Source organism: Somniosus microcephalus, chromosome 9 (genome assembly GCF_052327205.1).
Source record: "Somniosus microcephalus isolate GS21.2 chromosome 9, FLI_Smic_1.0, whole genome shotgun sequence".
Classification (NCBI taxonomy): Eukaryota; Metazoa; Chordata; class Chondrichthyes; order Squaliformes; family Somniosidae; genus Somniosus; species Somniosus microcephalus.
The window spans coordinates 138,140,527-138,159,518 of NC_140995.1; the positions used below are offsets into that span (position 1 = coordinate 138,140,527).

At 45.2% G+C, this 18,992-nt stretch overlaps 1 protein-coding gene across 2 annotated transcripts in view; it reads right to left on the bottom strand.

Moving 5' to 3' along the window:
• LOC147112717 (synaptotagmin-like protein 2) overlaps positions 1-18,992 on the bottom strand; it is a 252,889-nt gene that overhangs the window by 24,344 nt on the left and 209,553 nt on the right. For both annotated transcript variants that reach the window (XM_085997307.1, XM_085997306.1), the window contains 4 exons: positions 12,286-12,380; positions 11,737-11,856; positions 7,523-7,698; positions 2,219-2,321 (listed from right to left, as the gene is read on the bottom strand). In XM_085997307.1, coding sequence (XP_085853433.1) covers positions 2,219-2,321; positions 7,523-7,698; positions 11,737-11,856; positions 12,286-12,380 — 494 coding nt within the window. The remainder of the gene's footprint in view (positions 1-2,218; positions 2,322-7,522; positions 7,699-11,736; positions 11,857-12,285; positions 12,381-18,992) is intronic.

The window sequence follows — 18,992 nt, forward strand, 5'->3', positions numbered from 1 at the left end:
AGTCCACCCATGAGCATTTCCTGGGAGTGTTAGCTCGAAACTAGTGGGAAACTGTTCCCAATGGCAGTGAAAAAGAAAGACTTGCATTTATATAGCGCCTTTCACCACCACCGGACGTCTCAAAGCACTTTACAGCCAATTAAGTACTTCACTGTTGTAATGTGGGAAACGCAGCAGCCAATTTGCGCACAGCCAGGTTCCACAAACAGCAATGTGATAATGACCAGATAATCTGTTTTTGTTATGTTGATTGAGGGATAAGTATTGGCCAGGACACCGGGGATAACTCCCCTGCTCTTCTTCAAAATAGTGCCATGGGATTTTTTACGTCCACCTGAGAGAGCAGACGGGGCCTCGGTTTAAAGTCTCATCTGAAAGACGGCACCTCCGACAGTGCAGCACTCCCTCAGCACTGCACTGGAGTGTCAGTCTAGCTTTATGTGCTCAAGTCCCTGGAGTGGGACTTGAACCCACAACCTTCTGACTCAGAGGCAAAAGTGCTACCGACTGAGCCACAGCGGACACTGAGAAGAATTCATCCCTCTAATCCACCCTTCCAGCATCTATTAATGAGCCATGATAGCAGATCAATCATCAATAGCCCCTGGTTCAAGTATAGAATAACTGAGTCTGCCCGGCAGACCAGTGTGGTTCCAATCTCCCATTGTCAGTTATGTCTTCTTGGAATCAACTTAGCCCCACTCACTCAAGAAGGATAGTCGCTTGTAATATTCAGTGCTTTGATTAACTTCTTTGTAACAACCCCTTCTCTTTACCTTGCTTTATCCTAAACTCTAACTTTAGAAGCACGTCACAATTTTACTGGTGTATTTTACATAGAACTCTTGGTTTTCATTTTTAATATACTTATTCATTTTATTGTTATGTTACCTTTTTTGCATTTTCTTCAATCTCTCACTTTATAGAATTCTTTTCAGCTATAGAAAATGTTGCACTCAAGAAAGCATTCTTATTGTATATTTGTTGGAACTGAGTAGCTTCCTGTAGAAAAATACTGCCTGCATTCACACTGTTAATGCACTCACAAGCATGAAGAGGTTGTGAAAAATTAAATAGAGTATGTATCTTTTGAATTAATTGGACATGTGAGTTATCCAAAGTCTGAAACACTTGCAATGTGTTTTAAAGCTATGTGAATAACTTTTGATACTTTTAGTAGTTAAAAATACAATAGTATTGAGTGAAAGATATCTAGATAGTGTCTCCATTAGGCATGCAATTCTTATTTGATGCAACAGTGATCCATGGCCAAACAACCAGGAGAAACTGCAAAAGTGTGCTGGCACTGTTTAGTTCCTGCAGTCTCCTCACATCCCAAGACATGATGCTCATTGCTTCCACTGCAGAAAGATGAAAGGCTGAGTAAACCCTGTCAGGATTTATACAGAAGAGCTACTGAACTACCTAATCAGGAATAATTGTATTAGTGGCTCAATACAGGAAACTTTGTTATATCCGGCACCGACGGGACCGAGCTGTTGCCGATCTATCAAAACTGCCGGACATACCAGCGTTAATGTTGAAGCATACGGAGGTTTTCGCCTCCGTATCTGACAACAAACACTGTTGCTTAGCAACAGCTTCAAACAGTCGGCCCGTACCTTGGAAGCATCTCTGTAGCTTAGCAACAGCTTCAGAGAGACTTTCCAGAGCTTGACTGTTGGAAAAAAAAGCCACAAGAAGAAAAAAAACCTCGAAGAAAAAAAACCTAACAAAACGGCTCCTGATTTCTTCTGGTAGATCGAGGTTTCCGGACATACAACCTCCGGATAAACCAAAGTCTCCTGTATTTCACTCCCAACCAAATGTCTGAATCTCAGGATTGAATGTCACATAAAGAATTTGTTTCCCTCAATTTGTTAAGTTTTATCAGTAATCAGTTGGGTTTGGTGGTGCTTTGTAGGAGAGAAACTTTTCATCTTTGGAAATGGGCTGTGGTTGGGGGTGGGGGGGGGTGGTGGTAGCACACAGTAATGTGGCCAATTTACATGCAATTTCCCACTAGCCAATCATAGAATAGTATAGATAGCAACTGTGGCAAGCCCATGGCTCAAGCCATCCCATCGTCCTGGATGAAGGGGTTGAAGGAAAACAAACAACATCCATTGTGGGGGGTAGCAGAATATAGCTTTTCTATATTTTAGAATAACTTACGGATGGAAAATAATCTACAAATCCTAATTTCAGACAAACTTACCTTCAGGATTTCATTATATTGAGGATTCAGTGTAGATTTCTTTACAGATGACTTGCGTTTGCTTGGTCGTGAGCGGTCAGGAAGAAGGTAAGTTTTTACGTACCTGTTTGAAGGGAAAAACAAACTTCATAAGTACAGGTTTCTACGATTCATGTGCATATCCTGTTTATCAATCTATAACCTCAACCTCTAACACCCCAATAAGTTTTAAAACACCATGGCCTAGAAATTCGGTATAGCCGCGTTTGGGGCGCTAGTCCTGGCGATGCGCAAAGTTTAGCGCCAGGTGCAATTTAGCACCACCTAGCGTGATATTGGGTTGCAGCGCCCCTAAAGGTGATTGCGGCGCTAAATCAGGCACTGCACGCTACTCTTAAGGCGCTAACCCGGCGGCGCAACCCAATTTTGCGGCGGCGGGCAGCGAAGGTGCTGTCAATAATCACTTTCCCTGAGACACACTGGCGCCGGCCAGCTCTTAAAGGGGCAGGTCAATTGGCATCACCAGACACACTCACTGCCTTGTAGGCCATCAAAGCGGTGGGAGCCTACCTGTGGCGCACCAGCCTAGCAAGACATGGAAAGGGTGAGGCAGAGGGCGGAATGCCTCACTGATGGGGCATTGGATGCTTTGGTTGGCGCAGTGGAATCAAGGCCGAGGAAGATGGTCGGAATGTGATTTATGATTTGGACAGTCTCCCGGGTGTGAGAGGCAGTTATGTGCCAGTGTATTAGTTTTGCTTTCTGTTGCCATAGCTTTCTCATGTTTGAAGGAACCACATTTTGTGTAATGAAACACTTTCTTCATTTACAATGGCCATGCCTGCTATTTACATGCATCTTGTCCTTCACAGGCTTGGGGGTATCAGACCGGTTCCATTCCTGTTCTTGGAATGGCAGCAAGCATTCCATGAGAGGGGCCTAGAAGCTACTTCTGATCAGCCTCTGACGCGCAGCCTGAGAAGAGCCGCTCGCGTAGAAGTTCAGGCCAGCAGGCATCTTCTCAGCCACCGACAGAGATGTCCTGCACCTTATCTGAGGCTGCAGATCTGGCTGAAGCAGCTGGCACAGCTCAGTCACCACCTCCTTTCTAAATCGCAGCCTTCTGACACACTGCTCCTCTGGCATGTTCATGTAGGAAAACTGCTGTCGGAAAACCCTGCCAGCGTAAGGTCTGCTGTGGCGACGTCTGTTGGCCCTCCTCCGTCTGGCCATGCCCGCCCCCCTCTCCCAGCGTCTCAGTGCCCTTTCCAGATGATTCAGCAGCAGGACGTTCCCCTCTAATGCAGCCCCCATAATAAGTGCCCACAGGAAGGTTCCCCGTTGTCAAGGCTCACCAACAGCAAGGTGATGGTCAGAAGGCTGAAGATCGTCTGCCTGCGCTGGCTCAGTGGTCAAATGGCTCTTAATGTGCAGCTCAGCAACTCTTTGTAGCTCTCGAGGAAGTTGTGCTCCAAAACTGGCTGCCACTTTTAAGCCATACCAGTCCCCTTTAAATAACGCTCCTCCAGCCCGAGAGCGACTTGGTAAGGTTCCAGGTAAGCTGTCACTATTAGCGCCAGGCGCTTCGGAGGGGGGCGCCACTGAATTTCCGGTCCGGGGCGCCCAAAAGGCGTTGCACACTCAAATGATGTCATAATCAGCCTGCGCCCGTGAGCGGGCGCTAAGATTTAGTGCCAGCGCTAAATGCATGCTCAATATGGGGCGAGGCGCTAGGTGTCCTGCGCCCGCCTGGAAATTGGCTAGCGTCCCACTTCTTGGCCTCTTTAGGCGTTAATCGGTGGCGCAACCAACCGAATTTCTCCCCCCTTGAATTTCAATTATATTTTTCAAATAGAAGATTCTTTTTGAAAATAAGCTAGCTGGGGACAGACTATTAAGTAGAAATTGATAGCAAAAGGCAGCATTACTTGGCATCTGAACAATATATATATCTTTTGATATTTTAGTTATCAAGCATTATATAACATAATGACAGAGTTCTGATAGAATTCTCCTCAGGCATGTAAAATCAATTGACATTGTTTGATATATGATGGAGTACTTGTTACTTTTCTATAAATTCTGGTTGAACTATCGATGTTAATTTAGATTATCAACTGACCATTGTAGGCTCCATTTTCAAGTAAACCAGAAGCTTTTACTAGCATCACCTTTCAATTTACAACATTTCCGTATCAGTATATTTTCTCTCATTACATTTGAATGTTTTCCCTAACATCATAGAAACATAGAAGATAGCAGCAGGAGTAGGCCATTCGGCCCTTTGAGCCTGCTCCGCCATTCAATGTGATCATGGCTGATCATCCAAATTCAGTACCCTGTCCCTGCCTTTTCCCCATATCCCTTGATCCCTTCAGCCTCAAGAAACATATCCAACTCTTTCTTCAATATATTTAATGAACTGGCCTCCACCGCCCTCTGTGGCAGAGAATTCCACAGGTTCACCACTCTCTGGGTGAAGAAATTCCTCCTCATTTCAGTCCTAAATGGCTTACCCCTTATCCTTAGACTATGACCCCTGGTTCTGGACTCCTCAGCCATCAGAAACATCCTTCCTGCATCTAGTCTGTCCAGGCCTGACAGAATTTTATAGGTTTCGATGAGATCCCCTCTCAATCTTCTAAACTCCAGTGAGTATAAGCCCAATCGACACAATCTCTCCTCATACGTCATTCCTGCCATCCCAGGTATCAGCCTGGTGAATCTTCGCTGCACTCCCTCCATGGCAAGAACGTCCTTCCTCAGGTATGGTGACCAAAACTGCACACAATACTCAAGGTGAAGTCTCACCAAGGCCCTATACAACTGCAGCAAGACATCCTTGTTCCTGTACTCGAACCCTCTTGCTACGAGGCCAACATACCATTTGCCTTCTTAACCGCCTGCTGCACCTGCATGCTTACCTTCAGTGACTGGTGCACAAGGACACCCAGGTCTCTTTGCACTTCCCTTTCTCCCAATCTATTGCCATTCAAATAATAATCTGCCTTCCTGTTTTTGCCACCAAAGTGGATAACCTCACATTTATCCACATTATAGTGCATTTGCCATGTTTCTGCCCAATCACCCAACCTGTCCAAATCGTACTGGAGTTTCCCGACATCCTCCTCGCAGCTTACCCTCCCGCCCAGCTTTGTGTCATCTGCAAATTTGGAGATATTACATCCTATTCCCTCGTCCAGATCATTAATATATATTGTGAACAGCTGGGGTCCTAGGACCGATCCTTGCAGTACCCCACTAGTCACTGCCTGCCACTCGGAAAACGACCCGTTTATTCCAACTCTTTGCTTTCTGTCCACCAACCAGTTCTCTATCCAAGTCAATACCTTGCCCCCAATCCCATGTGCCTTAATTTTGCACGCTAATCTCTTGTGTGGGACCTTATCTTTTCACTACTCATTGTAGGGATGTTTAGTGCCCATCGTTTACTGAAGCAGTTTGCAGCTTACTGTTTCATGTGCAGCCAGGGCTTGTTTCAAATCAAATAATTTGGTTTATATCCAGTCATAGTTGACTTAAGCTCATTATAAGCATGTCAGTACCTCTGATAACTTTTATGTATGTTTTTGCCTGGGCAGTTTCTATTCCGTTCCTGGTCTCTCAATGGCACACACAATACTTGAGCCAAGAGAATGATCAGGCATCTGCTAATGCCAGTTTGTAATCAGATACTAGATGTTGTACGAAATTGGCTGAGAATATTCTGGGCCCAAGTGTCCCTCACTCCCTGCAGTGGATGCACATAGCCTCTGTTCTCTGCCTTTCTGTGACAGCAAAGCTGACATTTGGAACTTGCCAAGTAGTAAAATTGTAGGCTCAAACCTGGACTCTCCCAGCAGTCCCCAGTCTTTGAAATTGACTGCATTAACAAAGTTTATCAGTACAGAAAAGTTGCTTTTTAAGCAAAAGTTAACGACAACAATTTTAAGGATTTCATTAATTTACATTCTCAATGGAATCTGACCAGTTTTTGTAGATATTCTTGAAGCCTGTTCCTACAATATGTATCTCCACTAAGAGTTGGAATTCAAGGTTGTAACAGCACCCCTACATATGAGGCTTCAAATATAGTCTTTCTGCTGTAGCAGTTCTGAAATGTGTGATATCTACATCGAAGAACAATAACATGCATTTTTAAAATTTCAGAGTACATGTATCTGAATCTAGATGGGAGTTTTGCTAAATAAAATATGGTTAAAGAGGCTTTTTCATGTTGTGCGTTAGAGATACTGTATAGTTTAAATAAATGCTAATTGGATACTAATTAGGACTGCTTGATAAAAGACTTCAAGAAACATCAGTAATTAAATCTATTCATGGATTATGACAGATTAGTCAGTTATCAACAATATAACTTGTCATTCATCCTGTCAAACTGGCTCAATTGGGTTTTTTAATAAGGTTCAAAAAGGAAGCGCCTGAGGAAAGCTCCCCATCGCCTGCTGTGAATACATCGCATTAGTGTACCACAAGAAAACCTATGTAAATTGAAAGGAGGCTCAGTTCTTATTTTAATATCTGGCAAATGCATACCTATTGACTGTTTTAAGTAAAACACCTGCGATAAGAATGAATCTGAATTGCAAATAATTGCTAAATGGAAAAAATTTCATCACTGTGTCATGAGCATTTAACAAGTAACACCAAGCACTCAATCGGCCCACACAGATGTGGCATATCCACTCTGCCTAGACAGATGTCACGCATCAATTTAAGAATTCTTCTGAATATCAAAAAAAAGGTCGATTTAATCCAATTTACCCCCAATATATTGACACAGAATATTTTGAACCAAATTATAAAGTAGCATCATTTTGTTGGAAGCGTATGTACTGTGAACTCCAAGATCCCTTTACGCCTACAGCATACACATTGAATTTTGAATTTTTCTTATATCCTGTAAAGCTGGTCAAGCAAGCAACAAACTGAAAATCACAACCAGACAGCCACTAACCTGCTGTATGAACAGAAACACCACACAGCTCAGCAGATGGTACTAAAAAAAAAATCAAGCCTTTTCTTTAATCGTCTGCCTTCCAAAATATGTCCAGTTGCAATAAAACATACCAACTACACATACATTAATTGTTTCAAAGTAGGATAGAATTTGAGATTTGTTCTCCGCCAATGAAAGCTAAAGATCAAAACTTAAGTCATGGGCTAACTGTCTTTTCAGAAGACCTTACTTTATTTATAATGATGGAAAATCTTTTGCGACTGAGCACAATTTTTAATTAATACATCAAAATGCTTGCAATAGTCCAGTTCCTAAAAAAAAATGGAAGGCAAGACTTTGCTTACGGATCGGAGGTGTACTTTTTCACGTTAGCTACAGCCAACCCTCGGCACTGTGCCACTTGGATCTGGAATTCTTTCTTTGTTTCTTCATATTGCAATTTGAATTGTACAGCTCCCTGAATTGGAACATCTCCAAAATCCCCAGCATCACTGTATAGGCTCAGTAAACTGCCACTCAGCTAGAACAGTATAAAAAAAATTGGGTTTCAAAATGTTATTCTAAACATGAAATCCCAGAATTACAAAACACTAATCCATCATTCTAAGTTACAAAGAGGATATTACAAAGGACCTCGGAATTCTGAAATTATTAAATAGCCCAAGTGTTTATTTGTAAAACCGTATGGCAATAAGCCAAGGATGGTCAACAATTCAAATTATTTGTTTATAAATGTTTGCCTTTTGACTAAAGAAAAGACAAGACAGCTTTTACAAATGGAGTCGTATATATATATTTTTAAATTGTTCTCAGGATGTAGGTGACACTGGCAAGGTCACATTTATTGTCCATCCGTATCTGCCCTGAAAACGTGGTAGACGCCCTTCTCTTTGAACTGCTGCTGACCTTGTACGTGATTGTTCTCCCATTTTGATCTTAGAAAAAGCTGCTCTAGGACTTTAGCCCAGCGATGTTGAAGGAACGGTGATATATGTCCAGGTAGAATGGTGTGTAACTTGGAGGGTAACTTGGAGTGTTCCCATGACTTTTCTGCTGTTGTTCGTCCTGGTGGTAGAGGTTACATTTCTTGGAGGTACTGTTAAAGTAAGCTTGGTGAGATGCTGCTGTGATTCCTGTAGATAGTACACACTGCAGCTACAGTGCACTGGTGGTGGAGGAGTACAAGGGGTTGAAGTTATGCTACAGCTGTACAAAGCCCTGGTTAGACCACACCTGGAGTACAGTGAGCAGTTCTGGGCACCACACCTTTGGAAGGATATATTGGCCTTGGAGGGAGGGCAGCATAGATTTATCAGAATGATACCTGGACTCCAAGGGTTAAATTATGAGAAGAGATTACACAAACTAGGGTTGTATTCCCTGGAATTTAGAAGGTTAAGGGGTGATTTGATTGACGTTTTCAAAATATTATGTGGAACTGATTGAGTAGAAAGAGAGAAACTATTTCCACTGGCTAGGGAGTCTAGGACTAGGGGGCGTAGTGTAAAAATTAAAGTCAGGCCTTTCAGGAGTGGATTTAGGAAATAGTTCTACACGCAGAAAGTTTGGGTGGTAGAAGTTTGGAACTACCGCAAATGGCAATTGATGCTAGGTCAATTGTTAACTTTACATCTGAGATTGATAGATTTTTGTTAACCAAAGGCATTAAGGGATATGGGGAAGAGGCGAGTATATGGAGTTAGGTCACAGATCAGCCATCTCATTGAATTGCAGAACAGGCTCAAGGGGCTAAATAGCTTACTCCTGTCCCTATGTTCCTATAATCTAGGCTGACATTTCAATGCAGCATTGAGGGCGTGTTGCACTGTTGTTGGTGCTGTCTTTCAGCTAAGGTGTTAAACTGAGGCCCCATCAGTCAGCTCAGATGAACATAAAATATCCCATGATACTACAGGTAGACTATCCTTTATCCGAAAACCTCGGGACCAGCCGTGTTTCGGTTTTCGGAAAATTTCGGAGACTGGGAAATTTGTCGGGGGTCGGGGTCGGCGGGGGGTCGGGGGTGGGGGTCGGCGGGGGGTCGGCGGGGGGTCGGGGGGTGGGGGTCGGCGGGGGTTGGGGTCGGCGGGGGGGTCGGGGTCGTGCGCACGACTTACGCTGAACGAAAACACTTTCGGTTTTCAGAGGATTTCGGTTTTCGGAAGTGCGGATAAAGGATACACTATCCCTTATCCGAAAGGGTGGGGGTCGGCGGGGGGTCGGGGGGGAGAAAAGAATATCGGACAGGCCGCTGCAGCTATCGGACGGGCCACTGTATTGTTGGGTTCACTCTCCCGGTATACCTCCTTCACACTGCCCGGCTCGGCCTGCAATCTCCTACCCAGGAGGGAACTCAGTGACCCTCTGCCCTGCTCAGCGTAAGTCGTGTGCCACTCTGGTCATGTCGTGCGCACGACTTACGCTGAACGAAAAAACCTTCGGTTTTTAGAGGGTTTCGGTTTTTGGAAGTTCGGATAAAGGGTAGTCTACCTGTATTTAGAGAAGAGGTGTCCTGCCAACATTGAATCCTCAGCCAACACTATTAAACCAGATTTATGATCATTTATCTCACTGCTCTTTTTGGGACTTCACAGTGTGCTGTTGACTATTACAACATTGACTATACTTCTAAAATACTTTATTGGCTTAGTTACCAATCATTCACATTTCTTCCTTACAGTTTACTTTTTCAGTCCCCATTCATGCTATGTGCTTCAAGGCTGTCAAAATTGCTGCTTTCAGCCTCCCCTCTTTACAGTGAGGTTGAGTGGGGTAAGGTTAAAGAATTGCTTGTTCTGTTGGTGTTTGTGTGAGGGATGTGTGTTGTGTGTGTTTTTGTTTTTCTCTCCCAATCGCCCTTCCCCTTGTTCTGTTCCTTTTAAATACTGCTTATCTGTGTTATCTTCCAGTCTTGAGAAAGACCGCACATCCAAAGGTTGACTTGTCTGTTCTCTCTGCAGTTATTGCCTGACCTGCGGAGTGTTTCCAGCATTTTATGGTTTTCCTTCTTGTTCTGTTGCTTCTGTGCAGCCTCCTATTGGTTGTAATCAGTGGGTGGCAACAACAACATCCAGTCTATCAGTCCCTAAACTTTAACATCTTCCTGTCAACCGATAGAAAGGTATGTCTCACTTAAAAGTGTTTATTGAACTCTCTTGTACTGGCAGTTAATTGGTCATTAATTTTAAAATATTTCATTTGTACAGTACCCTGTACCTTATTTAATTGAAATGCCTCAACGTACTTCACACAGTGAAATACTTTTAGACTGTTGTTATAGAGGCAACCTAATTAAATACAACATTTTATTTAAAGAAATTAAGCATTAGTGTTGACGAGGTGGTGGTGGGGGAATGACTTCCTCTGTTGCTAACCCAGTTGCTATTTCCGGCATTTATGATTTTGACTCAGTGGTAGCACTCTCGCCGTTTGAGTCAGAAGGTCGTGGGTTCAAGTCCTACTCCAGGACTTGAGCACATAATCTAGGCTGAGGCTTCAGTGTAGTACTGAGAGAGTGCTGCATTGTCTTTGATATGAGATATTAAACCAAGTTGCTGTCTGCCTTCTTAAGTGGATGTGAAAGATCCCATGACAGTATTTGTAAAACAGGGAGTTCTCCTAGTGTTTTGGTTAACATTTCTACTCCAGTCATCAGCACCACAAATACATAACTGGTCATTCATCTAATTTGTACCTTGGTCTGTGCATTGCTTACCTTTTACATTCAATGACTGCAGGGAGAATGGGGAAGGGGTTCATTTGGATGAAAATAAGAACATGTGGAACCATGTTAAAAGGGTGATCAGAGGGCTCAAAAAGTGAAGGGGGGTGGGTAGTGGAATCAAAATTGCATGGGGACGATAGCCCTTAAATCTCCAAGGAAATCCATTTTGGACCATCAAAACCCTTTTTGCTTCAAAAAGTTCAAAACTCACCATTGCAAAAATTTCATTTTTTTGTACACCAGTTTTTTCCCTATAAAACAACTTTGGAATGTCGGGTATAGTTGCAGCTGACATCATGGCAAATTCATGTTCGACTGCATTCCCATTGTAACTAGTTATTTGTGTGTGTCATAAGCATTTTTCCTTCAAATGCTGACTGACCTGCTGTGCAATTCCAATCATTTCTATATTTTTTTTAAGTTTCAGATTTTTTGTATTCACAATTTTTCTGTTTATCTCAGACGTTAGTAATCTTGCTATATCAAATACATTTACACTACAACTGTAGCATCAAAGCAAAGTAATTTTGCTTTGCACCAACACTAAAAGGTTGCAGTGTAAACCCAGCATTAGGGCCCACTCTGAGTGCAGCAGAGTAAGACTCCATCTTCCCTTGATTTAGGTTGACTCTCGACTTACATTTCAACTTTACCATCCATGTGAAGCAAAATCACTGCGTACTGTGATTGTGATAATTATGGCATATATGTATTCAATCAGACATGTAGCCCTTGTGCAAAATCTGCCTCTTTGCCTTAACAAAAATAACCATTTACCCTGTTTAAATTTAACATGGTGTGAAAGCACCTGGATGTATTCGCAGCCTGACTCACCTTGGAAGAATACAGATTAGAACCGACATGTACATCTGTCTGCTTCAGGATGTCTGATCCAAAGCTGGATTCGGAAGTTAAATCATCAAAATAATCATACTCTTCATTTTGTGGATCATTCTACCAAGAACAAGAATCATATCAAATCAGTAAGGCTATTGAAATTTTCATGATGCAAGAAAGCCTAATGTTTAAGTTTCACACAAGATGGATTTTATATACATTAATAATAAATGTTCAGCTCCAAACCGACAAGGGGCTTTTCATTTACTGTACAAGTATGAGATATGAACAGTCCATGGAACTTTTAAGATAATCATGATGTTTTTGACATAAACCTCGTGAGATGTTGCATTACTTTGTTGTTGACCAGGTTGGCTGCCCAACCCAGAGCTATGAACTATTCTTTATGCAATGCAATATTTACAGAAGCAAATTAGTATTTTTCATATTTATACAATGGCTAATAGACTATCATTGACTTTGCAATGATGCATGGCAAGGTGAAATGGTTTGTACTCTTAGAAAAGTACCACCCCAAAATCTTACCGATGATAAAATAGGAACCGTGTCCCCACTGGCGGTTGGTAATGAGGAGGATATATTTGTTTTGACATTGAAGTCTGAAGAATCATTACCAGGCACTGAAATTAGGAACAGAATATTTAACAGTTAATCATATACAGTACATTTTTCTTTGGTAAATTTTGTGATCATTAATATGGAAGATGGTTGATAATGGAACACTTTCATTTCAGTATCCAGTTTAGCCTCAAGCACTTATAAGTCAAATATAACATAGCTAGATGCAGAATAAAGATCCCTCTATTTTATCCTATTAAATCCAACCTCAGAAGGTTATTCCCTATTGCATCATGTCTTCCTTCGTTGGCTGTGCAGATCTGAATATCTGAAGTTCTGAAGTTCCAATCAAACCAATCAGCATCAGCATATATTCCAAAAGAAAAAGAAATCAGTGTATTAGCGTAACAATCCCCTCCCTCTCAAGATACTGATGACCTACACGCTCTGATAAAGCTGAATGATACGTAATCAGGCAACACTCAAGAAGCTCGACACCATCAAGGACAAAGCAGCCCGCTTGATTGACACCCCATCCACCACCCTAAACATTCACTCCCTCCACCACCGGCGCAATGTGTCTACAGTGTGTACCATCTACAAGATGCACTGTAGCAACTCGCCAAGGTTTCTTCAGCAGCACTTCCCAAACCCACGACCTCTTCCACCTAGATGGACAAGGGCAGCAGTCGAATGGGAACATCATCACCTGCAAGTTCCCCTCCAAGATACAAACCATCCTGACTTGGAAATATATCACCGATCCTTCATCGTCGCTGGGTCAAAATCCTGGAACTCACTCCCTAACAGCACTGTGGGAGTACCTTCACCACATGGACTGCAGCGGTTCAAGAAGGCGGCTCACCACCACCTTCTCAAGGGCAATTAGGGATGGGCAATAAATGCTGGCCTTGCCAGCAACGCCCACATCCCAGGACGAGTAATAAAAACAAAAATTCTAGCCATGTCCTCTTGTGTATCCCCTGGCCTACACAGAATTCAGCACTATTCAACATGTTCTTGGTATGCAAAAGACTCCTCTGGCAGCTATAGCACTTCTCTGAGGCCTTGGTAGTTGTGGGGCACTGTTTTCTAAACTACATAGAATGTTCTGATATTGCACAATATCACTGACCCATCCATGGGAAGAAGACCTTTATTAACCTGCTACCTTGTTGCTCCTCAGTGCCAAGAAAGCATTCACCTGAGTGGAATAGAGCTACTTGTTTCAAAATTCATGTGATTTTTAGCTCTGTCTTTATCCAACTGAGCACTGTTCTGTAGTATGTAATGCTTGTAATGGTTATTATTAATGATGCCATTGTCAGGCCCTTTCATAACACTCTAGGGATAAGTCTATTCTTCACTTTATTGTTTTTGTATTTAAGTTACTTGCAAAAGCAAAACAAGCAAAGAAGTGGAGAAGGTCCACTTTGGTAATCCACATAAGTTAATGTTGTTTGTGGATGAATTCCTGTTTACATATCAATTCCAGAAATCCTTAACCTGGTTGACTCCTTTGCTCTTGTATTAAATACAAAATAAACAGGAGAAAGGCTGACATGATTATTGTCACTGAAATATTTTATTGTAACCCAAATGTGAATGTATGAGCATTAATAATGGTCATAATCAAAATTAATTACCAGAATTTGTTAATTCAACACTTAGGGGGAGAAATTCGGTATCGCCCCATTTGGGGCGCAATTATCGGCCGGGCGCAAAGATTAGTGCCTGGCGCTAATTATCGCCTCCGACAGCAAACTTGGCTTTTATCGCCCCTGGAGGTGATTGGAGCGCTAAATCAGGCGCTACACACCTCTCTTAAGGCGCTAAGGCCGAGGAGCGAGGCGCTACCTCAGAGGGCGGGCACAGCGTAGGTGCTGTCAGTTAGCGATTGAACACAGACACACTGGCGCCGGTCAGTTCTTAAAGGGGAGGGTCGATCTTGCTCTGCAGCCACACCCTGCTCAGTGGAGCCTTGAATCTCGGCCTGGGCAGACCTGTGGCTAAATCTAGCAGCCAGACACTATGGAAAGGGCCAGGGAACGAGTGCAGCACTTCTGCGAGCGGGCTTTGGAGGCTCTGGTTCGCAGGGTGGAGCGCAGAAGATCCATTCTGTACCCAGAGAGTGGCAGGAGGCCTTTGCCAAGCGAGTACAGGAAAGTGTGGAGGGAGGTGGCTCAGAGAGTGTCCTCAAGCAACATGGTGCCTAGGACCCATGTGCAATGTAGGAAAAAGTTCAACGACCTCACTTGTGTCGTCAGGGTGAGTGCCTTTTTTTCAAAACCTCTTCATCCCTCCATCTCCACCTCACTTTATGGCCAGAGGGTCTTGAAAGCCCCAATGCCCAACACTCATCCAACACCTATGGCCCTTTCATCAAACGCACACGCACATTCCACACTTTGCATACAGTAAGGGCTATTCAACCATGGGAGGCATTTCAGACAAGATCATGGCTGCATACAGTAAGGGCTATTCAACCATGGGAGGCATTTCAGGCAAGATCATGGCTGCATACAGTAAGGGCTATTCAACCATGGGAGGCATTTCAGGCAAGATCATGGCTGCATATTTACTCAGACGCTGTCCTTTTTCTTGCAGGCTAAGCTGTCTCATAATAGGAGACAGCAGCAACGGACTGGTGGGGGGCGGCCTCACCTTCAAGCCCTCAGTGATCTTGAGCAGCGCATCCACAGGATTGTGGCAAGTTGGGTGATTGGTCCCGTCACCACTGGAGACACCGACCCCATTCTGGACAGCAATGGTAAGGTCATCACCTTTTTGTCATCTCTCCTTCCACTTGTTCCTCACAACAGCAGCCTTTGACACTTTCAAACTAAATCACTGCACTCATGCCTCCCTTGCTGCCACCCTGTCCTCACACTAAAGCCACTCTTGTACCTCCCTGCTTTCAGATGGTGATTCACCAGGTGAGGAGACGGGCCCTCAAGCTGCCAGTGAGAGTGAAGCTGAAGGCGAGGAGGAAAGGGAAGCCGGACCATCAGCGCCACCCTCTATCGAGGCAGCCCATGCCCATACTGGGGACACGCCTTCCCTGGAGGGGAGCAGGGGGGAATGGTCTGAGGGTGAAGCTCCAGGACCCAGCGGGCTGCAGCAACGCGAAGGTGTTAGGGAAGCTCGGGGGCCTTCTCCCTGGACGGAGAGTATGGCCTCGAGTCCTGCTGCATTGGACGTAGACGAGGAGCGGGTCCTCGCTGAAATGAGCGCCCAGGCGGAGCAAAGGCACACTGAGCTCATGGCTGCAGTGGCAAGGATGCCCGAATCCATTGAATCACTGGCAAGGAGTGTGGAGCACTTCGCTGTAGCACAGGCGGCTGCCACGCAAATGCTAAGTGCTGCAATGCAGTCAGTGGCTGGTCTCATGCAGACGCAGATTGAGGCCACGCGAGCACTGACTGCTGCCACCCTTGCTGGATCGGGCAGATTTCCCCGGGGCTCTCACCACGCCGCAGCAGGCCAGCAATCTGTGCTCCATCAGATTGCTCCGGATGCTGAATTGCTGCCCCGTGGGAGTGCCAATGTGTCGGTCGAGCAGGGAGTTGCTGTCCTCTCTCAAGATGACAGCATTCCTGCTGCCACCACTGGCACTTCTCCACTGCAGTTGCCACCACCTGTAGGACAGACTGCTGCCACCCATGCAGAGTTGTAGCAGACAGCAGCCGGGCCCTCCAGGCCCAGAGCTGGTCCGGGCCGTCCCTCAAGGGCATCTGCAGTCTCAGTTTCTGTCACTCAGCAGCCTTCCCCCAGCCTTGCTGCAGCCACTGGGGTCCCATTACGGAGGAGCTGCAGGGTGGGAAGGGGGCAATTTCGCAATGGAAGCAGATCTCCCTCAAAGGGCAAAAAGTAGGAGGTGTGGCAAAATGTTTTTCATTGTTTTATTGAAGGCCGAGGTTCGTGGTCAAATTTTTGTTACTGTTTTGGACATTGTCTCCAGGTTGTGAGAGCTAGTTATGTGAATGGCTTTTTTTTTGTGTTTCATTCTATTACTTTGTCATGCGGAAATGAGACACAGTTTGTGAAATAAAGAAGTGTCTGTATTCAAAATGAGCATGTTTGGTCTTTGCACTCATTGTTGCCTTGACCGGCTTAGGGGTTGCGGGATGGTTTCATTCAGGTTGTTTGAATGGCAGAAGCCATTCCCTCAGAGGGGGCCTAGAAGCGACTTGCTATGAGCCTTTGATGGACGGCCCTTCCACTTTGTGCCTCCCTCCCGCCTTGGTGCTGCCGATGATCATCCTCCTCATCTTCCTCCTCCTCCTCCTCCTCCGCTGGTGCTCCAATGTCTGCTGGCATTGGCTGGGTCCTGAGGATTGCCAGGTTATGCAGCATGCAGCACACAACAACGAAGTGGGAGACTCGCTCAGGCAAGTACTGCAGGGCTCCTCCAGAATGGTCCAGACAGCGGAACTGTTGCTTGAGCACGCCGATTGTGTGCTCAACGATGTTCCTAGTAGCTTGATGGCTCTCATTGTATCGTAGCTCAGCAGGGGTGCTGGGCGAACGGAGCGGTGTCATCAGCCAGGTGCACAGAGGATATCCCTTGTCCCCGAGAAGCCAACCTCCTGGGTGATGCGGTGCCTCGAAAAGGCCTGCCACAGAAGTCTGGTGCAGGATGAAGGCATCGTGGCTGCTGCCTGGAAAGTGGGCATTGACAGTGAGTATCAGCTGTCTGTGGTCACAGACCAACTGGACGTTTAAGGAATGGAAGCCCTTCCGGTTGCGGAACTCCTCGGCATTCTCTTGCGGCGCCCGCAAAGCCACATGCGTGCAGTCAATGGCGCCCTGCACCATGGGGAAGCCCGCTATCCTAGCAAAGCCCGTTGCGCGTTCTTGCTGCTTGTCCGGGGTCATGGGGAAAGAGATGTACTCTCGTCTCCTTTTAAAGAGGGCATTTGTTACCTGACGGATGCAGCAGTGCACCGCGAACTGGGAGATATTGGTGATGTCCCCAGTAGCTGATTGAAATGAGCCGGTGGCATAAAAGTTGAGAGCCACTGTTATCTTTACTGCCACTGACAGAGACGTCCTGCTCCTCAGTTGAGGCTGCAGATCTGGCTGAAGCAGGTGGCAGAGCTCAGTGACCATCTCCTTGCTGAATTGCAGCCTTCACAAACACTGCTCCTCAGACATATTAATGTAGGAGAACTGTTGGCAAAAAACCCTGGGAGGGTAAGGTCTCCTGTACTGAGGCCTGTTAGCCCTCCTCTGTCTGGCCATGATTGCCACTCTCTCTCTGCGTCTCTGTGCCCTCCGAATGTGATGGAGAAGGATGACGTTCCCATTCATTGCAGCCCCCATAGTATCTGGCCAATCAAAGTTATGAAGGTCAAAAAGCAAAGTACCTGCAAAGTTATGGTCAGAAGCCAAAACTACCTCAGACAGCGTTGACTCAATGCAGAAGTCTCTCTTTCTCTCTTTTGTCTCTGCAAATCTCTCTCTCTCTCAGAACGAGTGGTGCAAAAATGGCTACCACACAAAAGCCAGGAAGAGGCCACCTTTAAATAGCACCCCCCAGCCCCACAGCGACTGGGAAGTGTTCCAGTCAACCTGTCGTTGGTAGCGCCAGCCGGAAAGGAGGGGAGCGCCACTGAATTTCTGGTCCGGGGCGCCCCAAGGGCGTTGCACTCTCGAATGACGTCAAGATCTGCGTGCGCAGGAGATCGGGCGGTATTGTTTAGCGCCGCCGCAAAATGTCCGGTCAATTTCGCGAGAGGCGCAGATTTCGCTGCGCCCGGGCGCTAGTTGGTTTGCGCCCCACTTAGCGCCCTCTTAAGGCGCTAACGGGTGGCGCTACCAACTGAATTTTTCCCCCTTAATTCCATAACAGAACCATTGACTTAAATGGAAAGGAAAATCAGGAGGTGTATAACAGGTGGCCGATCGGCTACTGTCTGTTTTGCAACCCGCTGAAGTTGAATTTCACCCCCAGAGTATATCATCTACTGATTTTGTCAATATGTTATTTAAAAGCCAAGGAGGGGTAATGGACGTGGTTAATAGTTTCAAAGGTGTACACATTTGAGACTCCGTAGAATTTCCTAGGGCCTAAATTGTTATATTTTTTTCTCAGGAATGTGGGTGGCGCTGACAAGGCTGCATTTACTCTCCTTCCCTAATTGTCTCGAGAAGGTGGTAGTGGGCCTTCTTTCTGAACTGCTGCTGTCCCCGTGGTAATGGCATTCCTATTATGGTGTTAGATCAAGATTCTGGAATTTCTCAACTAACGAAATGTCCAAGTCGACATGGTGAGTAACTTGGAGGTGAGAACATAAGAACATAAGAAATAGGAGCAGGAGTAGGCCAATCGGCCCCTCGAGCCTGCTCCACCATTCAATAAGATCATGGCTGATCTGATCCTAACCTCAAATCTACTATCACTCTCCAACCCACCCGAACCCATGTGATCTCCCGGGAGAGGCGAAAAAACAGATCAAAAACCCAATGGCCAATTTGGGAGAAAAAGTCTGGGAAATTCCTCTCCGACCCATCTAGGCGATCGAAACTCTTCCAGGAGATCACTCTGTCCCTATATTTTCTACAGTACTTACCTTCTGTAAAGGCGATCTCCACCCCAGCCAGGAACAGGAATAAAACCATCTCCTGAAATCTAACACAGAATTAGAACACAAGAAGTAGGAGCAGAACCA